This window comes from Oncorhynchus kisutch, linkage group LG7 (assembly GCF_002021735.2).
Source record: "Oncorhynchus kisutch isolate 150728-3 linkage group LG7, Okis_V2, whole genome shotgun sequence".
Lineage (NCBI taxonomy): Eukaryota > Metazoa > Chordata > Actinopteri > Salmoniformes > Salmonidae > Oncorhynchus > Oncorhynchus kisutch.
Window position 1 is genome coordinate 2,768,342 of NC_034180.2, and position 24,130 is coordinate 2,792,471.

Genomic DNA, 24,130 nt, shown 5'->3' on the forward strand with positions numbered 1-24,130 from the left:
TGACCACTCTCTCCCAGACAGTGTATCCTATACATCACTAGAGCTCTGTCTCTGACCACTCTCTCCCAGACAGTGTATCCTATACATCACTAGAGCTCTGTCTCTGACCACTCTCTCCCAGACAGTGTATCCTATACATCACTAGAGCTCTGTCTCTGACCACTCTCTCCCAGACAGTGTATCCTATACATCACTAGAGCTCTGTCTCTGACCACTCTCTCCCAGACAGTGTATCCTATACATCACTAGAGCTCTGTCTCTGACCACTCTCTCCCAGACAGTGTATCCTATACATCACTAGAGCTCTGTCTCTGACCACTCTCTCCCAGACAGTGTATCCTATACATCACTAGAGCTCTGTCTCTGACCACTCTCTCCCAGACAGTGTATCCTATACATCACTAGAGCTCTGTCTCTGACCACTCTCTCCCAGACAGTGTATCCTATACATCACTAGAGCTCTGTCTCTGACCACTCTCTCCCAGACAGTGTATCCTATACATCACTAGAGCTCTGTCTCTGACCACTCTCTCCCAGACAGTGTATCCTATACATCACTAGAGCTCTGTCTCTGACCAATCTCTCACAGACAGTGTATCCTATACATCACTAGAGCTCTGTCTCTGACCACTCTCTCCCAGACAGTGTATCCTATACATCACTAGAGCTCTGTCTCTGACCAATCTCTCACAGACAGTGTATCCTATACATCACTAGAGCTCTGTCTCTGACCACTCTCTCCCAGACAGTGTATCCTATACATCACTAGAGCTCTGTCTCTGACCACTCTCTCCCAGACAGTGTATCCTATACATCACTAGAGCTCTGTCTCTAACCACTCTCTCCCAGACAGTGTATCCTATACATTACTAGAGCTCTGTCTCTGACCACTCTCTCCCAGACAGTGTATCCTATACATCACTAGAGCTCTGTCTCTGACCACTCTCTCCCAGACAGTGTATCCTATACATTACTAGAGCTCTGTCTCTGACCACTCTCTCCCAGACAGTGTATCCTATACATCACTAGAGCTCTGTCTCTGACCACTCTCTCCCAGACAGTGTATCCTATACATCACTAACGCTCCGCTGCTCTGCTCGCCTCCTCATCAACAAGTCGTGAGTGATGAGAGGCGCCCATATTGTCCTGACATCCGCCCGCCGCGCATTCTCAATCACACATTATTGCCGCATTCATATTCATTTATACTGACACAGATCCTTTCCCCCGCTCAAATTAAACCAGAGAGAGAGTAAGAAAAACTGTGAGAGAAAGAGAGAGATGGAGAGAGAGAGGGATAGAGGAGAGGGGGAGAGGTTGATGATGAAATACCAGTCCAGGCCACAGCTCATTGCATTCCAATTTGCATGCAAATGGTTTAGCAGAGGAGAGAGCAGAGTGGAGGATTTATTTCAGGGGATGAGAGGACGGGGGGAGGGCTGTTGGTGGGCAGGGGCTGGGAAACAACAGCAAGCTACTGGCCAGTGACACTGCCTTGGGCCATCACAATGATTCCCAGAGACACACACATACACACACACAGAGACAGGGTGACACACACACACACACACATTAAAGCACACACACCGACATACAAGCACACACACAAGTGGCATACCTATCAGGGGGTCTATTTCCACGGGCAGTTGGTACTGCTGGTCCTGCACAGAGGAGCCTTGATGACCTGCGACAGAAAGACAGAGAGAGAGAGAGACGAAAAGAGAGGTGTGGGAGGAAGGAATGAGTGGGATGCAGAAAGAAGGATGGGTTTAATATCAGTGATTTGGCCCTGTGGAGTACTTTGGCTTCTGTTCCATATGGGAGATGCTAAAATGTAATTTGCCACACTCAGAGCCTATTGTCCCCCAGAGTGCTCTACCAAAGAGTCACATTTAGATGTAAAACCGTTTTCTGTGGCTCCAAATAGACTCTGATAATACATAGTAAAACATAAACAAGTTCATAAGAGAATACCGTGAATCCTTACATCTGAACATCCTCTAATGATACAGATTTGTACCACAAACAAGTTCAAATAACACTAATATCACAATTGAAGATCTAACCACAATATCACATGAAGTCCACTCATCAACACAAAATGCTCCAAATTCAAGGAGATCTACAAATCTTCATGGTCTTTGAGTTTCATAACGTCAGACTTCATCCCATATCCCCTTCCCTGTTATTCCACAGCAGGGTTGATGTTTAATAAATAAACCATGAGGAGTGAGGTCTTGATGCATCAAAGAGGAAGGGAAACCTAACGCTGGCAGAGTGCACGTGTCACATTTGATCCTGCCTTTTAGGAGGACCGCTCAACTGTCTCAGAAATCAACGTCCTGTCCTGGGAAGATGAAAGAGACAAGCCCATTGGCTGCTCTCGTTGAGATACACAGATAAATACTGACTGAAGGTCTGTGGATACGATACTGTGTGTTGATAAACGTGTCGTCCTCAACTGTGTGCTCCAAAACTCTCTACTCTGTGTACCGGTCCTTGACGTGCTACATGAAATCAGACTTATGATCACAAAATGTACATCCTTGATATCTCATATCCTACATATGAGTTGAATTTCAATGAATTGGTTAAATGTACATTTCAAGCCATAGGGCGGCGCACAATTGGCCCAGCGTCATCCGAGTTAGGGGAGGGTTTGGCCGGGGTAGGCCGCCATTGTAAAACAAGAATTTGTTCTTAACTGACTTGCCTAGTTAAAAAAAATGTTTATCCTGCTGACCTCTACAAGATAATCCTACTTTAGACTCCACTTCCTACAATCCCCCTCTTACCGGCCAGGCCGTGCCACTTGTTGACGGCGAAGAGGCGATTGGCGGTGACGGTGATGATGGCGGGCGTGGCGAGGCCAGGCTGGGTGTTGGCGGCCACGTGGGCCACAGGAGAGTTGCTGGGGAACTTCAGCACCATGATGACATCCTGCTGCATCTGCTCCGTGAACATCAACGGGCTCTGCAGGAGGACATACTGGTGGTGATGGACAGATCGACGGACGGATGGACGGAAGGAGGGAGAGGAGGATGGATAGATCCACAGACGAAGAGCAGGAGCGAGCGAGGGATGGAGCAGCGGAGGAGAAGAGGGGACAGCAGGAGCAGCGGCACGCAGAAAAGAGAGTGAAAGAGAGAGGGGGGAAGGGAGGAGAGGGACAGAGAGAACGTTAGCTGGGAAGCTAGCATGGAGTGGCAGCACTCAGAGGCCAAGCTATAGAAAGGGAAGGAGGCCAGCTGGAGAAAAGCTGAGGTACTAAAAACAGAGTACCATTATTCACATGACAACATCGATTAGAAGTCAGGGCAAGAAAAACAGACAAGAAAACTATTTCTTAAAGACAAAGTTTGTGTCAATTACTAAGGAAGAACCAACAAGTCTCAGCATTAAAAGGGAAGACAAACAAACAAATAGACAAAACATAAGAGGAGAAAAATCCACAGGATTGGTATAGTGTGTGTGTGTGTGTGTGTGTGTGTGTGTGTGTGTGTGAGAAAAACTCCTCTGTGGAACTCCCCATGTTAATGGTGTTACAGTGCTCCCCCTTAACACTCTATTAAAAGTCTCTGTAATGCCCATACAGATAGATAGAGGACTCATCTTTGTATCTGCGTTACATTATGGCGTCTGTGATTGGTTATAGCCAACTATGGTGCTCTATCTTATCTCTATGGTAATGCCTCAAATGTGGCACCATTAATAACCTGTTAGTGAGGGTTGCTGGGTACTGGAGTCCTCCTCAAGTCTGACATTCTACACCATCTGTAATGAATCAAGAGTCTACTAGCAGTTACTTGGACTGAACCTCTAAATATAAGGACTCGTGTACATGCCAGACATTATTTATCTATCTTTTCACAATGAGAAAAGTCAACATTCTTCCTCAAAATTCTCAGACTTTGCTCAGGTCTCTTCGGGAAATGTTCATTAACATGACAATGGTCAGAAGTGAACTTGATACTTTTATCATTGGTAACAATCAATCGCCACATAAACGGTCAAATAAAAATCCCATTTTGTATTTATCTTCATATAAGAACTGACATTTGTTCCTGCCAAGCTTCGTCAAGACACTCACTTTAAACCATGTGAGTTCACTTCTACTGATAAGAGTTGTTTTTACTGGCTTGGCTCACACACATTAATCATCCTGCGTCCCAAATGGCACCCTATTCCCTCTACATAGTGCACTCCTTCTGATCAGGGTTCTGGTCAATAAAAGTGCACTCCACATTAAATAGGGTGCCATTTGTTCAGACTGAGGAGTCATTTGCAGGATGCTTGTAGTGAGCTGGGGAACATACTATACATGCTTAATGTCAGAGGCACACTGAGGTAAATCTCTGTTGTTTTAACAGGCTACTAGAATACTCTGACAACGTCATTACTGAACACCAACATGGGGACATGCCAGGACCAGAGTCTGACACCACACTACACTCAGACAGGGGGACATGTCAGGACCAGAGTCTGACACTAGACTCAGACAGGGGGACATGCCAGGACCAGAGTCTGACACTAGACTCAGACAGGGGGACATGCCAGGACCAGAGTCTGACACTAGACTCAGACAGGGGGACATGCCAGGACCAGAGTCTGACACCACACTACACTCAGACAGGGGGACATGTCAGGACCAGAGTCTGACACCATACTACACTCAGACAGGGGGACATGTCAGGACCAGAGTCTGACACTACACTCAGACAGGGGGACATGTCAGGACCAGAGTCTAACACCATACTACACTCAGACAGGGGGACATGTCAGGACCAGAGTCTGACACCACACTAGACTCAGACAGGGGGACATGCCAGGACCAGAGTCTGACACCACACTCAGACAGGGGGACATGTCAGGACCAGAGTCTAATACCACACTACACTCAGACAGGGGGACATGTCAGGACCAGAGTCTGACACTACACTCAGACAGGGGGACATGCCAGGACCAGAGTCTGACACCATACTACACTCAGACAGGGGGACATGTCAGGACCAGAGTCTGACACCACACTACACTCAGACAGGGGGACATGTCAGGACCAGTCTGACACCACACTACACTCAGACAGGGGGACATGTCAGGACCAGAGTCTGACACTACACTACACTCAGACAGGGGGACATGTCAGGACCAGAGTCTGACAATACACTCAGACAGGGGGACATGTCAGGACCAGAGTCTGGCACTACACTCAGACAGGGGGACATGTCAGGACCAGAGTCTGACACTACACTCAGACAGGGGGACATGTCAGGACCAGAGTCTGACACTACACTCAGACAGGGGGACATGTCAGGACCAGAGTCTGACACTACACTCAGACAGGGGGACATGTCAGGACCAGAGTCTAACACCATACTACACTCAGACAGGGGGACATGTCAGGACCAGAGTCTGACACTACACTCAGACAGGGGGACATGTCAGGACCAGAGTCTAACACCATACTACACTCAGACAGGGGGACATGTCAGGACCAGAGTCTGACACCACACTAGACTCAGACAGGGGGACATGTCAGGACCAGAGTCTAATACCACACTACACTCAGACAGGGGGACATGTCAGGACCAGAGTCTGACACTACACTCAGACAGGGGGACATGCCAGGACCAGAGTCTGACACTAGACTCAGACAGGGGGACATGTCAGGACCAGAGTCTGACACCACACTACACTCAGACAGGGGGACATGTCAGGACCAGTCTGACACCACACTACACTCAGACAGGGGGACATGTCAGGACCAGAGTCTGACACTACACTACACTCAGACAGGGGGACATGTCAGGACCAGAGTCTGACAATACACTCAGACAGGGGGACATGTCAGGACCAGAGTCTGGCACTACACTCAGACAGGGGGACATGTCAGGACCAGAGTCTGACACTACACTCAGACAGGGGGACATGTCAGGACCAGAGTCTGACACTACACTCAGACAGGGGGACATGTCAGGACCAGAGTCTGACACTACACTCAGACAGGGGGACATGTCAGGACCAGAGTCTGACACTACACTCAGACAGGGGGACATGTCAGGACCAGAGTCTGAAACCACACTACACTCAGACAGGGGGACATGTCAGGACCAGAGTCTGACACTAGACTCAGACAGGGGGACATGCCAGGACCAGAGTCTGACACTATACTACACTCAGACAGGGGGACATGCCAGGACCAGAGTCTGACACTAGACTCAGACAGGGGGACATGTCAGGACCAGAGTCTGACACCATACTACACTCAGACAGGGGGACATGTCAGGACCAGAGTCTGACAATACACTCAGACAGGGGGACATGTCAGGACCAGAGTCTGGCACTACACTCAGACAGGGGGACATGTCAGGACCAGAGTCTGACACTACACTCAGACAGGGGGACATGTCAGGACCAGAGTCTGACACTACACTCAGACAGGGGGACATGTCAGGACCAGAGTCTGACACTACACTCAGACAGGGGGACATGTCAGGACCAGAGTCTAACACCATACTACACTCAGACAGGGGGACATGTCAGGACCAGAGTCTGACACTACACTCAGACAGGGGGACATGTCAGGACCAGAGTCTAACACCATACTACACTCAGACAGGGGGACATGTCAGGACCAGAGTCTGACACCACACTAGACTCAGACAGGGGGACATGTCAGGACCAGAGTCTAATACCACACTACACTCAGACAGGGGGACATGTCAGGACCAGAGTCTGACACTACACTCAGACAGGGGGACATGCCAGGACCAGAGTCTGACACTAGACTCAGACAGGGGGACATGTCAGGACCAGAGTCTGACACCACACTACACTCAGACAGGGGGACATGTCAGGACCAGTCTGACACCACACTACACTCAGACAGGGGGACATGTCAGGACCAGAGTCTGACACTACACTACACTCAGACAGGGGGACATGTCAGGACCAGAGTCTGACAATACACTCAGACAGGGGGACATGTCAGGACCAGAGTCTGGCACTACACTCAGACAGGGGGACATGTCAGGACCAGAGTCTGACACTACACTCAGACAGGGGGACATGTCAGGACCAGAGTCTGACACTACACTCAGACAGGGGGACATGTCAGGACCAGAGTCTGAAACCACACTACACTCAGACAGGGGGACATGTCAGGACCAGAGTCTGACACTAGACTCAGACAGGGGGACATGCCAGGACCAGAGTCTGACACTATACTACACTCAGACAGGGGGACATGCCAGGACCAGAGTCTGACACTAGACTCAGACAGGGGGACATGTCAGGACCAGAGTCTGACACCATACTACACTCAGACAGGGGGACATGTCAGGACCAGAGTCTAACACCATACTACACTCAGACAGGGGGACATGTCAGGACCAGAGTCTGACACCACACTACACTCAGACAGGGGGACATGTCAGGACCAGAGTCTGACACCACACTACACTCAGACAGGGGGACATGCCAGGACCAGAGTCTGACACCATACTACACTCAGACAGGGGGACATGTCAGGACCAGAGTCTGACACTAGACTCAGACAGGGGGACATGTCAGGACCAGAGTCTGACACTAGACTCAGACAGGGGGACATGCCAGGACCAGAGTCTGACACTATACTACACTCAGACAGGGGGACATGCCAGGACCAGAGTCTGACACTAGACTCAGACAGGGGGACATGTCAGGACCAGAGTCTAACACCATACTACACTCAGACAGGGGGACATGTCAGGACCAGAGTCTGACACTAGACTCAGACAGGGGGACATGCCAGGACCAGAGTCTGACACTATACTACACTCAGACAGGGGGACATGCCAGGACCAGAGTCTGACACTAGACTCAGACAGGGGGACATGTCAGGACCAGAGTCTGACACCATACTACACTCAGACAGGGGGACATGTCAGGACCAGAGTCTGACAATACACTCAGACAGGGGGACATGTCAGGACCAGAGTCTGGCACTACACTCAGACAGGGGGACATGTCAGGACCAGAGTCTGACACTACACTCAGACAGGGGGACATGTCAGGACCAGAGTCTGACACTACACTCAGACAGGGGGACATGTCAGGACCAGAGTCTGACACTACACTCAGACAGGGGGACATGTCAGGACCAGAGTCTAACACCATACTACACTCAGACAGGGGGACATGTCAGGACCAGAGTCTGACACTACACTCAGACAGGGGGACATGTCAGGACCAGAGTCTAACACCATACTACACTCAGACAGGGGGACATGTCAGGACCAGAGTCTGACACCACACTAGACTCAGACAGGGGGACATGTCAGGACCAGAGTCTAATACCACACTACACTCAGACAGGGGGACATGTCAGGACCAGAGTCTGACACTACACTCAGACAGGGGGACATGCCAGGACCAGAGTCTGACACTAGACTCAGACAGGGGGACATGTCAGGACCAGAGTCTGACACCACACTACACTCAGACAGGGGGACATGTCAGGACCAGTCTGACACCACACTACACTCAGACAGGGGGACATGTCAGGACCAGAGTCTGACACTACACTACACTCAGACAGGGGGACATGTCAGGACCAGAGTCTGACAATACACTCAGACAGGGGGACATGTCAGGACCAGAGTCTGGCACTACACTCAGACAGGGGGACATGTCAGGACCAGAGTCTGACACTACACTCAGACAGGGGGACATGTCAGGACCAGAGTCTGACACTACACTCAGACAGGGGGACATGTCAGGACCAGAGTCTGACACTATACTACACTCAGACAGGGGGACATGCCAGGACCAGAGTCTGACACTAGACTCAGACAGGGGGACATGTCAGGACCAGAGTCTGACACTATACTACACTCAGACAGGGGGACATGCCAGGACCAGAGTCTGACACCACACTACACTCAGACAGGGGGACATGTCAGGACCAGAGTCTGACACTACACTCAGACAAGGGGACATGTCAGGACCAGAGTCTGACACCACACTACACTCAGACAGGGGGACATGTCAGGACCAGAGTCTGACACCATACTACACTCAGACAGGGGGACATGTCAGGACCAGAGTCTGACACTAGACTCAGACAGGGGGACATGTCAGGACCAGAGTCTGACACTACACTCAGACAGGGGGACATGCCAGGACCAGAGTCTGACACTAGACTCAGACAGGGGGACATGCCAGGACCAGAGTCTGACACTAGACTCAGACAGGGGGACATGCCAGGACCAGAGTCTGACACTACACTCAGACAGGGGGACATGCCAGGACCAGAGTCTGACACCACACTACACTCAGACAGGGGGACATGTCAGGACCAGAGTCTGACACTACACTACACTCAGACAGGGGGACATGTCAGGACCAGAGTCTGACACTACACTCATACAGGGGGACATGTCAGGACCAGAGTCTGACACCACACTACACTCAGACAGGGGGACAAGTCAGGACCAAAGTCTGACACCACACTACACTCAGACAGGGGGACATGTCAGGACCAGAGTCTGACACTACACTACACTCAGACAGGGGGACATGTCAGGACCAGAGTCTGACACTACACTACACTCAGACAGGGGGACATGTCAGGACCAGAGTCTGACACTACACTCAGACAGGGGGACATGTCAGGACCAGAGTCTGACACTACACTCAGACAGGGGGACATGTCAGGACCAGAGTCTGACACTACACTCAGACAGGGGGACATGTCAGGACCAGAGTCTGACACCACACTACACTCAGACAGGGGGACATGTCAGGACCAGAGTCTGACACTACACTCAGACAGGGGGACATGTCAGGACCAGAGTCTGACACTACACTCAGACAGGGGGACATGTCAGGACCAGAGTCTAACACCATACTACACTCAGACAGGGGGACATGTCAGGACCAGAGTCTGACACCACACTACACTCAGACAGGGGGACATGTCAGGACCAGAGTCTGACACCACACTACACTCAGACAGGGGGACATGCCAGGACCAGAGTCTGACACCATACTACACTCAGACAGGGGGACATGTCAGGACCAGAGTCTGACACTAGACTCAGACAGGGGGACATGTCAGGACCAGAGTCTGACACTACACTCAGACAGGGGGACATGCCAGGACCAGAGTCTGACACTAGACTCAGACAGGGGGACATGCCAGGACCAGAGTCTGACACTACACTCAGACAGGGGGACATGCCAGGACCAGAGTCTGACACTACACTCAGACAGGGGGACATGTCAGGACCAGAGTCTGACACTACACTCAGACAGGGGGACATGTCAGGACCAGAGTCTGACACTACACTCAGACAGGGGGACATGTCAGGACCAGAGTCTGACACTACACTCAGACAGGGGGACATGTCAGGACCAGAGTCTGACACTACACTCAGACAGGGGGACATGTCAGGACCAGAGTCTGACACCACACTACACTCAGACAGGGGGACATGTCAGGACCAGAGTCTGACACTAGACTCAGACAGGGGGACATGCCAGGACCAGAGTCTGACACTAGACTCAGACAGGGGGACATGTCAGGACCAGAGTCTAACACCATACTACACTCAGACAGGGGGACATGTCAGGACCAGAGTCTGACACCACACTACACTCAGACAGGGGGACATGCCAGGACCAGAGTCTGACACCATACTACACTCAGACAGGGGGACATGTCAGGACCAGAGTCTGACACTAGACTCAGACAGGGGGACATGTCAGGACCAGAGTCTGACACTACACTCAGACAGGGGGACATGTCAGGACCAGAGTCTGACACTACACTCAGACAGGGGGACATGTCAGGACCAGAGTCTGACACTACACTCAGACAGGGGGACATGTCAGGACCAGAGTCTGACACTACACTCAGACAGGGGGACATGTCAGGACCAGAGTCTGACACCACACTACACTCAGACAGGGGGACATGTCAGGACCAGAGTCTGACACTAGACTCAGACAGGGGGACATGCCAGGACCAGAGTCTGACACTAGACTCAGACAGGGGGACATGTCAGGACCAGAGTCTAACACCATACTACACTCAGACAGGGGGACATGTCAGGACCAGAGTCTGACACCACACTACACTCAGACAGGGGGACATGCCAGGACCAGAGTCTGACACCATACTACACTCAGACAGGGGGACATGTCAGGACCAGAGTCTGACACTAGACTCAGACAGGGGGACATGTCAGGACCAGAGTCTGACACTACACTCAGACAGGGGGACATGCCAGGACCAGAGTCTGACACTAGACTCAGACAGGGGGACATGCCAGGACCAGAGTCTGACACTAGACTCAGACAGGGGGACATGCCAGGACCAGAGTCTGACACCACACTACACTCAGACAGGGGGACATACCAGGACCAGAGTCTGACACCACACTACACTCAGACAGGGGGACATGTCAGGACCAGAGTCTGACACTACACTACACTCAGACAGGGGGACATGTCAGGACCAGAGTCTGACACTACACTCAGACAGGGGGACATGTCAGGACCAGATTCTGACACTACACTCAGACAGGGGGACATGTCAGGACCAGAGTCTGACACTACACTCAGACAGGGGGACATGTCAGGACCAGAGTCTGACACTAGACTCAGACAGGGGGACATGTCAGGACCAGAGTCTGACACTACACTCAGACAGGGGGACATGCCAGGACCAGAGTCTGACACTAGACTCAGACAGGGGGACATGCCAGGACCAGAGTCTGACACTAGACTCAGACAGGGGGACATGCCAGGACCAGAGTCTGACACCACACTACACTCAGACAGGGGGACATGTCAGGACCAGAGTCTGACACTACACTACACTCAGACAGGGGGACATGTCAGGACCAGAGTCTGACACCACACTACACTCAGACAGGGGGACATGTCAGGACCAGAGTCTGACACTACACTACACTCAGACAGGGGGACATGTCAGGACCAGAGTCTGACACTACACTCAGACAGGGGGACATGTCAGGACCAGAGTCTGGCACTACACTCAGACAGGGGGACATGTCAGGACCAGAGTCTGACACCACACTACACTCAGACAGGGGGACATGTCAGGACCAGAGTCTGACACTACACTCAGACAGGGGGACATGTCAGGGCCAGAGTCTGACACTACACTCAGACAGGGGGACATGTCAGGACCAGAGTCTGACACCACACTACACTCAGACAGGGGGACATGTCAGGACCAGAGTCTGACACTACACTCAGACAGAGGGACATGTCAGGACCAGAGTCTGACACTACACTCAGACAGGGGGACATGTCAGGGCCAGAGTCTGACACTACACTCAGACAGGGGGACATGTCAGGACCAGAGTCTGACACCACACTACACTCAGACAGGGGGACATGTCAGACCAGAGTCTGACACTAGACTCAGACAGGGGGACATGCCAGGACCAGAGTCTGACACTAGACTCAGACAGGGGGACATGCCAGGACCAGAGTCTGACACTAGACTCAGACAGGGGGACATGCCAGGACCAGAGTCTGACACTACACTCAGACAGGGGGACATGCCAGGACCAGAGTCTGACACTACACTCAGACAGGGGGACATGCCAGGACCAGAGTCTGACACCACACTACACTCAGACAGGGGGACATGTCAGGACCAGAGTCTGACACCACACTACACTCAGACAGGGGGACATTTCAGGACCAGAGTCTGACACTACACTCAGACAGGGGGACATGTCAGGACCAGAGTCTGACACTACACTCAGACAGGGGGACATGTCAGGACCAGAGTCTGACACCACACTACACTCAGACAGGGGGACATGTCAGGACCAGAGTCTGACACCACACTACACTCAGACAGGGGGACATTTCAGGACCAGAGTCTGACACTACACTCAGACAGGGGGACATGTCAGGACCAGAGTCTGACACTACACTCAGACAGGGGGACATGTCAGGACCAGAGTCTGACACCACACTACACTCAGACAGGGGGACATGTCAGGACCAGAGTCTGACACCACACTCAGACAGGGGGACATGTCAGGACCAGAGTCTGACACTACACTCAGACAGGGGGACATGCCAAGATTCTTACACCACACTACACTCAGACAGGGGGACATAACATGATTCTGACACCACACTACACTCAGACAGGGAGACATGCCAGGACTGGAGTCTGGAGAGAAATTGCGAGTGCAAGTTAAAGAAAGGAGAGAGAGAAGGAAAGAAGTCCCTCATCTGCTGCTGGTGTGAATGGAAAGAGGAAGGCACTGAACATCAGTCTGTCTAGGACACGTCAAACCTGTCCAAACACACCAGGCCCACCTACCACCACCGGAGAGGCCAAACAATTACATACAAGACACCTTTAACCACTTGAAAGGATGGACTCATATGACCTCCTGCTCCAGTACTGGGGTCGAGTTTCCAATGGATTTCCGTACGTACGTGTGTCTCACCACAGGGAATTGAGGCCCTGCTCAACCACCTAGCATTTATTTGTCTAGGAAAGTGTCTCCCCATTTCTCCCCTCGTTACTCTACTGCTCCCTTCTCATCTCAACAGCTCTTACTGTACCTCACTGTACTGCACTGCACCCTACTATACTGCGCCCTACTGTACTGCGCCCTACTGTACTGCGCCCTACTGTACTGCGCCCTACTGTACTGCGCCCTACTGTACTGCACCCTACTGTACTGCACCCTACTGTACCCTACTGTACTGCACCCTACTGTACGGCACCGTACCCTACTGCACTGTACCCTACTGCACTGTACCCTACTGCACTGCACCCTACTGTACTGTACCCTACTGTACTGTACTCCACTGCACCCTACTGTACTGCACCCTACTGTACCGCACCCTACTGTACCGCACCCTACTGTACTGCACTGCACCCTACTGTACTGCACTGCACCCTACTGTACTGTACTGCAATGCACCCTACTGTACTGCACCCTACTGTATTGTACTGCACCCTACTGCACTGCACCCTACTGTACTGCACCCTACTGTACTGCACTGCAACCCTACTGTACTGCACCCTACTGTACTGCACTGCACCCTACTGCACTGTGCTGTACTGCACCCTACTGCACTGTGCTGTACTGCACCCTACTGTACTGCACCCTACTGTATGCACAGCACCCTACTGTACTCAGAGCACCCTACTGTACTCAGAGCACCCTACTGTACTGCACCCTACTGCACTGTACTGCACTGTACCCTCCTGCACCCTACTGTACTGCACCCCACTGTAAGAGTGGAAGAGTTAATACTGTTACTAATAGTATACTGTACGCCAGGTCAGGATAGTCAACTTCTGATTTCATTAAGACATTAGAAGGGGAGGAAACAGAATCAACAGAACATCTTTTCAGGTACTGTCCATCGGTGGCTCGCTTTGAGTCAGGACCCTCGTAAGACATCACAGTGAGGGATGTTTTGCAAAAGGAAATGATAAAATGGCATTATACTGGAAAAGATGGGTAAATATTTTAGTTGGAGTTCAGATCAGAATTAATGGAGGATTGGCCGCTGTGTGTGAAAGTCCAGCACTTACAGAGAGAGGAAATTAGGAATATATACAAAGTTATTTCTATAGTCATGTGAGAGAAAATAGAAATAGAAGTACTGTTTTCCGTTAAATTTACTCCAATCAGGGAGGGGGAAAAATATAAAGAAATAAAAAACCTAAATTAGGGGGATTAGAAATTATGCAAACAATTCATTTGATAGATTGTGGGTTCTATCGGCAAATATTAAATCTGATCTACCCTCAAAAAAAGCTAACCTCACCCACCTGGCACTCCAGGCAGGCAAACGCTAACAGTGTTTGAAAGAATTCAAGTAGTATTTGCACCCAGGTCTGGGGGAAACCCTAGACTCCCAACCTGTGGATGAATATAGCATTATTTGGATATGTGGTGAGGAGCTAATGGGGTGTTTGGTAAACATGGGTGGCATATGGACAGCGCTATGTGCGTGTGTGTTTGTGTATATGTTTATATGTGTGTGTTTGTGTATATGTGTTTGTGTATGTGTTTGTGTATATGTGTGTGTTTGTGTATATGTGTTTGTGTATGTGTTTGTGTTTGTGTATATGTGTGTGTTTGTGTATATGAGTGTGTTTGTGAATGTGTATGTGTGTATGTGTGTGTTTGTGTATGTGTTTGTGTGTGTGTTTGTGTATGTGTTTGTGTGTGTGTTTGTGTTTGTGTATGTGTTTGTGTTTGTGTATATGTGTGTGTTTGTGTGTGTTTGTGTATGTGTGTGTGTATGTGTGTGTGTTTGTGTATGTGTTTGTGTTTGTGTGTGTGTTTGTGTTTGTGTGTGTGTTTGTGTTTGTGTATGTGTTTGTGTATGTGTTTGTGTGTGTGTTTGTGTTTGTGTATGTGTTTGTGTGTGTTTGTGTATGTGTGTGTGTATGTGTGTGTGTTTGTGTATGTGTGTGTGTTAGTGTATATGTGTGTGTATATGTGTGTGTTTGTGTATATGTGTGTGTTTGTGTATATGAGTGTGTTGTGTTTGTGTATGTGTTTGTGTGTGTGTTTGTGTATGTGTTTGTGTGTGTGTTTGTGTATATGTGTGTGTTTGTGTATGTGTTTGTGTATGTGTATGTGTTTGTGTATATGTGTGTGTTTGTGTATGTGTGTGTTTATGTATGTTTGTGTTTGTGTGTGTGTATATGTGTGTTTGTGTATATGTGTGTGTGTATGTGTTTGTGTTTGGGTGTGTGTGTGTTTGTGTATATGTGTGTTTGTGTATATGTGTGTGTGTGTTTGTGTAGATGTGTGTGTGTGTGTTTCTGTATATGTGTGTGTGTGTGTGTTTGTGTGTATGTGTATATGTGTGTGTATATGTGTGTGTTTGTGTGTGTGTGTGTTTGTGTGTATGTGCATATGTGTGTTTGTGTATATGTGTGTGTTTGTGTATATGTGTGTGTTTGTGTATATGTGTGTGTTTGTGTATATGTGTGTGTTTGTGTATATGTGTGTGTGTTCCAATGGTCTCCAGCTGTCAGCGCCACAGGGCCACCCCACTAATGGGGGCTCTGGGGGGGCTCAAGTCGGCACGTCATCCACAGCCCCCCCCCACCTTCACCCGCCTCACCCCCTCTTCCTGCCCCTTAAAAGCCTGTCACCTATGGGCCATTGTTCCCAGCCGGTCCTCCTCCCTCTGGTTCTCCCCTGGTCCCCTCGTCTGTCTGTCTAAAGGTGTAGAGTGGGAGTTTGGCTCAGGACCATGTTTCCACAGTGCTAATCCATTCACCCTCATCCGCCCCCCTACACCCAAAATCACACCTCACCCCTACACCCAAATCACACCTCACCCCTACACCCAAAATCACACCTCACCCCTACACCCAAAATCACACCTCACCCCTCACGAGGACGAGAGGAGATGGGTTCAAAATCAGAGCTTACGTTTCCCAGGGTTAGGATGGAGGGATGATGGGGGGGAGAGGAAAGACTATAGATGGGCTAGTATGAGTCAAAGCAGAGACAGCCATTTAACATGCTAGCAGTCAGAGAGAGCCATTTAACATGCGAGCAGTCAGAGAGAGCCATTTAACATGCTAGCAGTCAGAGAGAGCCATTTAACATGCTAGCAGTCAGAGAGAGCCATTTAACATGCTAGCAGTCAGAGACGGTCATTTAACATGCTAGCAGTCAGAGAGAGTCATTTAACATGCTAGCAGTCAGAGAGAGTCATTTAACATGCTAGCAGTCAGAGAGAGTCATTTAACATGCAAGCAGTCAGAGAGAGTCATTTAAACATGCTAGCAGTCAGAGAGAGTCATTTAACATGCTAGCAGTCAGAGAGCCATTTAACATGCTAGCAGTCAGAGAGAGTCATTTAACATGCAAGCAGTCAGAGAGAGTCATTTAACATGCTAGCAGTCAGAGAGAGTCATTTAACATGCTAGCAGTCAGAGAGTCATTTAACATGCTAGCAGTCAGAGTCATTTAACATGCTAGCAGTCAGAGAGTCATTTAACATGCTAGCAGTCAGAGAGAGTCATTTAACATGCTAGCAGTCAGAGAGAGTCATTTAACATGCTAGCAGTCAGAGAGTCATTTAACATGCTAGCAGTCAGAGAGAGTCATTTAACATGCTAGCAGTCAGAGACAGTCATTTAACATGCTAGCAGTCAGAGACAGTCATTTAACATGCTAGCAGTCAGAGAGTCATTTAACATGCTAGCAGTCAGAGAGTCATTTAACATGCTAGCAGTCAGAGAGTCATTTAACATGCTAGCAGTCAGAGAGAGTCATTTAACATGCTAGCAGTCAGAGACAGTCATTTAACATGCTAGCAGTCAGAGACAGTCATTTAACATGCTAGCAGTCAGAGTCATTTAACATGCTAGCAGTCAGAGACAGTCATTTAACATGCTAGCAGTCAGAGAGAGACATTTAACATGCTAGCAGTCAGAGACAGTCATTTAACATGCCAGCAGTCAGAGACGGTCATTTAACATGCTAGCAGTCAGAGACGGTCATTTAACATGCTAGCAGTCAGAGAGAGTCATTTAACATGCTAGCAGTCAGAGAGAGTCATTTAACATGCTAGCAGTCAGAGAGAGTCATTTAACATGCTAGCAGTCAGAGTCATTTAACATGCGAGCAGTCAGAGAGAGTCATTTAACATGCTAGCAGTCAGAGACGGTCATTTAACATGCGAGCAGTCAGAGAGAGTCATTTAACATGCGAGCAGTCAGAGAGAGTCATTTAACATGCTAGCAGTCAGAGTCATTTAACATGCGAGCAGTCAGAGAGAGTCATTTAACATGCGAGCAGTCAGAGAGAGTCATTTAACATGCGAGCAGTCAGAGATAGTCATTTAACATGCTAGCAGTCAGAGACGGTCATTTAACATGCTAGCAGTCAGAGAGAGTCATTTAACATGCTAGCAGTCAGAGAGAGTCATTTAACATGCTAGCAGTCAGAGAGAGTCATTTAACATGCTAGCAGTCAGAGACGGTCATTTAACATGCTAGCAGTCAGAGACGGTCATTTAACATGCTAGCAGTCAGAGAGAGTCATTTAACATGCTAGCAGTCAGAGACGATCATTTAACATGCGAGCAGTCAGAGAGTCAAGGCTATTCCATTGTGTCTCTGGTTCTATCTACACTACTGAGGAGATGGGTCGGTATTGGGTATTGGGCACGGTATTGGGTATGGTATGGTGGTCAGCCTGTGTGTGTGAGCACGCGCGTATGTGTGTGCGAGACTCACCACCTGCATGGCGGAGCTCCTTGGTGGGTGTGGCTCGATGAGCAGCTGACATGGGGTCTGTCCAAAACTCCTGATCTGTGCCTCCACAGCCTGGCGAGAGGGAGAGAGGTAGAGGTAGAGGTAGAGAGAGAGAGAGAGAGAGAGAGAGAGAGAGAGAGAGAGAGAGAGAGAGAGAGAGAGAGAGAGAGAGAGAGAGAGAGAGAGAGAGTAAGAGAGAGAAAAAGAGCGAGAGAGAGAAAAAGAGCGAGAGAGAGAAAAAGAGCGAGAGAGAGTATGAGAGCGAGAGAAAGTAAGAGAGAGAGAGAGAGAAACAGAGAGAGAGACAGAGAGAGACAGACAGGCGGGTTAGGTGGCGCTAATTAAGAGATATAGGACCATAAATGTCACAGGAGACGCCGCCTCTCAGCTCTGGACAACATCAGGGGCCACAGAGTCAAGGTAACACAGGGCTGGGAGGACAGAGAGATGTACTAGTGTATGGTCAACACAGTAAAGAATACATACAGCAACAGAGGTAGGTGTGTGTAGGAGTACTCTAGGTGAGATGGGGCTACAGAGAGAGAGAGGAAATACAACCCAATACATTGTAAATACAACTCATAATTATGTTCATCTATTTTTCCTTTTGTACTTTAACTATTTGCACATTGTTACAACACTGTATATAGACATGTCTTTATTCATTTGGAACTTCTGTGAGTGTAAAGTTCACCTTTCACCTTTTTACTGTTTATTTCACTTTTGTTTATTACCTACTCCACTTTCTTTGGCAATGATAACATATATGTTTCCCATGCCAATAAAGCCCCTTACATTGAAATTTAATTGAGAAAGAGAGCGAGAGGGAGACAGAAAGAAAGATATTGGGCAGGAAAGAGAGGTTAAGTGAGAGACTGCTGCGCCGTGCAATCTGACTGTGTGTGACTGCGTGTGAGAGAGAGAGAGTGTGGAGAAGAGCAGAGTACTATGTGAGACTGCAGTGGTTGAGTCTGAGCCGGGGGTTGGCCTGGACTCTGGGAGTGATCTCATTGAGAAGGCCTGTACTGACTGCAGATGGGATTTCCATGAGAAAACGTTGCTGTGAACGGCACTGCTTATCCCTATTGTCTGAAACTAACCAGAGACTAGAGAGAGACTAGAGAGAGAGAGACTAGAGAGAGAGAGAGAGAGAGAGAGAGACTATAGAGAGAGAGACTAGAGAGAGGGAGAGAGACTAGAGAGAGGGAGAGAGACTAGAGAGAGACTAGAGAGAGAGACACAAGAGAGACATAGACTAGAGAGACTAGAGAGAGAAAGAGAGAGACTAGAGAGAAAGAGAGACTAGAGAGACAGACAGACTAGAGAGAGAGACTAGAGAGAGAGACGAGAGACTAGAGAGAGAGAGAGAGACTAGAGAGAGATGTGAGAGAGAGAAAGAAAAAGAGAGTTAAGCCTCAGTTAAGCCCATAGACTCAGACTATACTTACTGTATACTAATACCTGGGATTCATGTGAAATGGCACCCTATTTCCTATGTAGTGCACTTTTTTTGACCAGACCCCTATTTGTACTCTGGTCAGAAGTCACTACATTGAGAAGTGGAAGTCATTTCAGATCAGATCTATACTCCAGCCTCTGCCTGCCATCCTACCTTCCAGCTTTTGTGGAGGATCCCAGTGTAGTAAAAAAAAAAGATGGCTCCTAATCTCTAACAGGTATGAGAAAATCTCCCGGCCTAGACTCAAGGCCTCCACCGACGCCAGTTGATATGTGAGCGTCAGAAAACCCAGGGCTTTGGTTCCCTCTCTCTCCCTCCCTCTCCCTCTCTCCCAGTCTGTCTCCCTGCCTCTTACCTCCCCCTTCCCCCTCCCTCTCCCTCCCTCCCTCCCTCCCTCCCTCCCTCCCTCAGTCTGTCTCCCTGCCTCTTACCTCCCCCTTCCCGCTCCCTCTCTTTCCATCTCTCTCCCTCCCTCTCCCTCTCTCCCAGTCTGTCTCCCTGCCTCTTACCTCCCCCTTCCCCCTCCCTCTCCCTCCCTCCCTCCCTCAGTCTGTCTCCCTGCCTCTTACCTCCCCCTTCCCTCTCCCTCTCTTTCCTTCTCTCTCCCTCTCTCTCCCTCAGTCTGTCTCCCTGCCTCTTACCTCCCCCTTCCCCACTCCCTCTCTTTCCCTCTCCCTCCCTCTCCCTCTCTCCCAGTCTGTCTCCCTGCCTCTTACCTCCCCCTTCCCTCTCCCTCTCTTTCCTTCTCTCTCCCTCTCTCCCTCAGTCTGTCTCCCTGCCTCTTACCTCCCCCTTCCCTCTCCCTCTCTTTCCTTCTCTCTCCCTCTCTCCCTCAGTCTGTCTCCCTGCCTCTTACCTCCCCCTTCCCCACTCCCTCTCTTTCCCTCTCTCTCTCTCTCCCTCCCAGTCTGTCTCCCTGCCTCTTACCTCCCCCTTCCCCGTTCCCTCTCCCTCTCTCCCAGTCTGTCTCCCTGCCTCTTACCTCCCCCTTCCCCGCTCCCTCTCTCTCCCTCCCTCTCTCAGTCTGTCTCCCTGCCTCTTACCTCCCTCTTCCCCGCTCCCTCTCTTTCCTTCTCTCTCCCTCCCTCCCTCAGTCCGTCTCCCTGCCTCTTACCTCCCTCTCCCTCCCTCCCTCCCTCTCTCCCAGTCTGTCTCCCTGCCTCTTACCTCCCCCTTCCCCGCTCCCTCTCTTCCATCTCTCTCTCTCCCTCCCTCTCCCTCTCTCCCAGTCTGTCTCCCTGCCTCTTACCTCCCCCTTCCCGCTCCCTCTCTCCCTCAGTCTGTCTCCCTGCCTCTTACCTCCCCCTTCCCGCTCCCTCTCTCCCTCAGTCTGTCTCCCTGCCTCTTACCTCCCCCTTCCCCGCTCCCTCTCTTTCCCCCCCTCTCCCTCCCTCCCTCTCTCCCAGTCTGTCTCCCTGCCTCTTACCTCCCCCCTCAGTCTGTCTCCCTGCCCTCTTACCTCCCCCTTCCCCCCACCCTCTCTCTCCCTCCCTCTCCCTCTCTCCCAGTCTGTCTCCCTGCCTCTTACCTCCCCCTTCCCCGCTCCCTCTCTCTCCCTCCCTCTCCCTCTCTCCCAGTCTGTCTCCCTGCCTCTTACCTCCCTCTTCCCCGCTCACTCTCTTTCCTTCTCTCTCCTCCCTCCCTCAGTCCTGTCTCCCTGCCTCTTACCTCCCTCTTCCCCGCTCCCTCTCTTTCCCTCCCTCCCTCTCTCCCAGTCTGTCTCCCTGCCTCTTACCTCCCCCTTCCCCGCTCCCTCTCTCTCCCTCCCTCTCCCTCTCTCCCAGTCTGTCTCCCTGCCTCTTACCTCCCTCTTCCCCGCTCACTCTCTTTCCTTCTCTCTCTCTCTCCCTCAGTCTGTCTCCCTGCCTCTTACCTCCCCCTTCCCCGCTCCCTCCCTCTCTCCCAGTCTGTCTCCCTGCCTCTTACCTCCCTCTTCCCCACTCCCTCTCTTTCCATCTCTCTCCCTCCCTCTCCCTCTCTCCCTGCCTCTTACCTCCCTCTTCCCCGCTCCCTCTCTTTCCTTCTCTCTCCCTCCCTCCCTCAGTCCGTCTCCCTGCCTCTTACCTCCCTCTCCCTCCCTCCCTCCCTCTCTCCCAGTCTGTCTCCCTGCCTCTTACCTCCCCCTTCCCCGCTCCCTCTCTTCCATCTCTCTCTCTCCCTCCCTCTCCCTCTCTCCCAGTCTGTCTCCCTGCCTCTTACCTCCCCCTTCCCGCTCCCTCTCTCCCTCAGTCTGTCTCCCTGCCTCTTACCTCCCCCTTCCCGCTCCCTCTCTCCCTCAGTCTGTCTCCCTGCCTCTTACCTCCCCCTTCCCGCTCCCTCTCTTTCCCCCCCTCTCCCTCCTCCCTCCTCTCTCCCAGTCTGTCTCCCTGCCTCTTACCTCCCCCTTCCCCCCACCCTCTCTCTCCCTCCCTCTCCCTCTCTCCCAGTCTGTCTCCCTGCCTCTTACCTCCCCCTTCCCCGCTCCCTCTCTCTCCCTCCCTCTCCCTCTCTCCCAGTCTGTCTCCCTGCCTCTTACCTCCCTCTTCCCCGCTCACTCTCTTTCCTTCTCTCTCCCTCCCTCCCTCAGTCTGTCTCCCTGCCTCTTACCTCCCTCTTCCCCGCTCCCTCTCTTTCCCTCCCTCCCTCTCTCCCAGTCTGTCTCCCTGCCTCTTACCTCCCCCTTCCCCGCTCCCTCTCTCTCCCTCCCTCTCCCTCTCTCCCAGTCTGTCTCCCTGCCTCTTACCTCCCTCTTCCCCGCTCACTCTCTTTCCTTCTCTCTCTCTCCCTCAGTCTGTCTCCCTGCCTCTTACCTCCCCCTTCCCCGCTCCCTCCCTCTCTCCCAGTCTGTCTCCCTGCCTCTTACCTCCCTCTTCCCCACTCCCTCTCTTTCCATCTCTCTCCCTCCCTCTCCCTCTCTCCCAGTCTGTATCCCTGCCTCTTACCTCCCCCTTCCCCGCTCCCTCTCTTTCCTTCGCTCTCCCTTTCTCTCCCCCACCCTTCTTTTCTCTGCCACTCAAGCTTTGATCCCCCACTCCTCTCACAGCTGAGGAGAACAATGGGATCTGTCCCTCCCTCTTTATTTAGTGTAAATCCACTCCTGGGACCATTAGACTGGGCCATCGATTACAAACAGATGATCTAGGATGTGTCCCAAATAGTACCCTATTCCCCACATAGGGCCCTGGTCAAAAGGAGTGCACTGTATAGGGTGCCATTTGAGAATAGGGTGCCATTTGGGACATAGCCCTACAGTCAATAAGAGGATCTTGAAATACCAGAGAATGCATGTAGGGGTTCTAGGAAAAGCCCAAGTCATTACGTCACTGGAATGGGAGTCAGGGCAAGATGGCGATAAGCGCTAGCTAGCTATTTAACCTGATGTCTTCACAGCATCACTGTTTGATGAAGGGGAACTAAAAGAGGACTTTTACAAGACGATTTCAGACTTGCATAGAAATGTTGATGACACAAAATAAGAACCCTTTTCAGTATTTGTCCGCGGCGTGAATGTGAGTGGTGTTTGCAGGCGCTAGCTCTAGCTAGCCTAGTAGTTTGGCACAGGTCCAGCAGGAGGATTAAATGGAGGTGATTGATCAAAGTGTGTGAGCCTGGGGTGTGAGGGGTAGTCCGTCAGGACCACTATGAACATCTGTGCCGGTGTAATTAGCTGTGGTCTGTCGTGTTCATCCAAAATACATTTGGCAAGAGTTTTACCATATATATCCCTATATTATACCATACATATTAAATACCAAATCATCCTTTTATATAATATATATATATATATCCTCTATATATATATAAACATTTCTCTGATATCACATTTTGACAACCAAAAATATGATAAAATCTCTTGTATTAGTATATGATGATACAGACCACTTCCATCAGATCGTGAACTGGGACTGTGTGTACAGTATGGTCTCTCCCTGCGGCCTCTATAGAGGACAACAGAACACGCTCCGTACCTCTGTACCTCCTCCTCCTCATCCCCTGCCATTCAGCTGCCCTTCATGCTCAGTGACTGGAGCATCGCATGGCGGGGCACCGAGGGCAAACGCTGATTTATCACCTCATTCCCATCCAGATGTGCTTGAGCCCACCACCTACCCACCCACGCATGCAGATTCATTACCAGGACCAGTGGGGAGAGGGGGGCTGTGGTCGGTCATTTCCCCTGCTAGAGGCCCATTACCCAGGCATGGCCAGAGGCATGGTGCATGGTTAATACAACCGGACGGTAAATTGGATCTCTGACACCCACTATTTACCTTGGAGCTGCTCTGATGATCAGGAGAATGAATAAATCCACACCCCCGCACAGCATGGTGCCATCAGAGAGAGAGAGAGCAGATAAAGTGTGTGTGTGTGTGTGTGTGTTGTGTGTGTGTGTGTGTGTGTGT

The 24,130-nt window shown here is 50.6% G+C and overlaps 1 protein-coding gene across 6 annotated transcripts in view; it reads right to left on the reverse strand.

Moving 5' to 3' along the window:
• Window positions 1-24,130, reverse strand: part of lrba (LPS responsive beige-like anchor protein) — a 343,066-nt gene that overhangs the window by 32,317 nt on the left and 286,619 nt on the right. For 4 of the 6 annotated variants that reach the window (XM_031828372.1, XM_031828374.1, XM_031828371.1 and 1 more), the window contains 3 exons: window positions 18,272-18,361; window positions 2,796-2,988; window positions 1,619-1,684 (listed from right to left, as the gene is read on the reverse strand). In XM_031828372.1, the coding sequence (XP_031684232.1) occupies window positions 1,619-1,684; window positions 2,796-2,988; window positions 18,272-18,361 (349 nt within the window). The remainder of the gene's footprint in view (window positions 1-1,618; window positions 1,685-2,795; window positions 2,989-18,271; window positions 18,362-24,130) is intronic. The other 2 variants (XM_031828375.1, XM_031828373.1) reach the window with 1 other exon arrangement.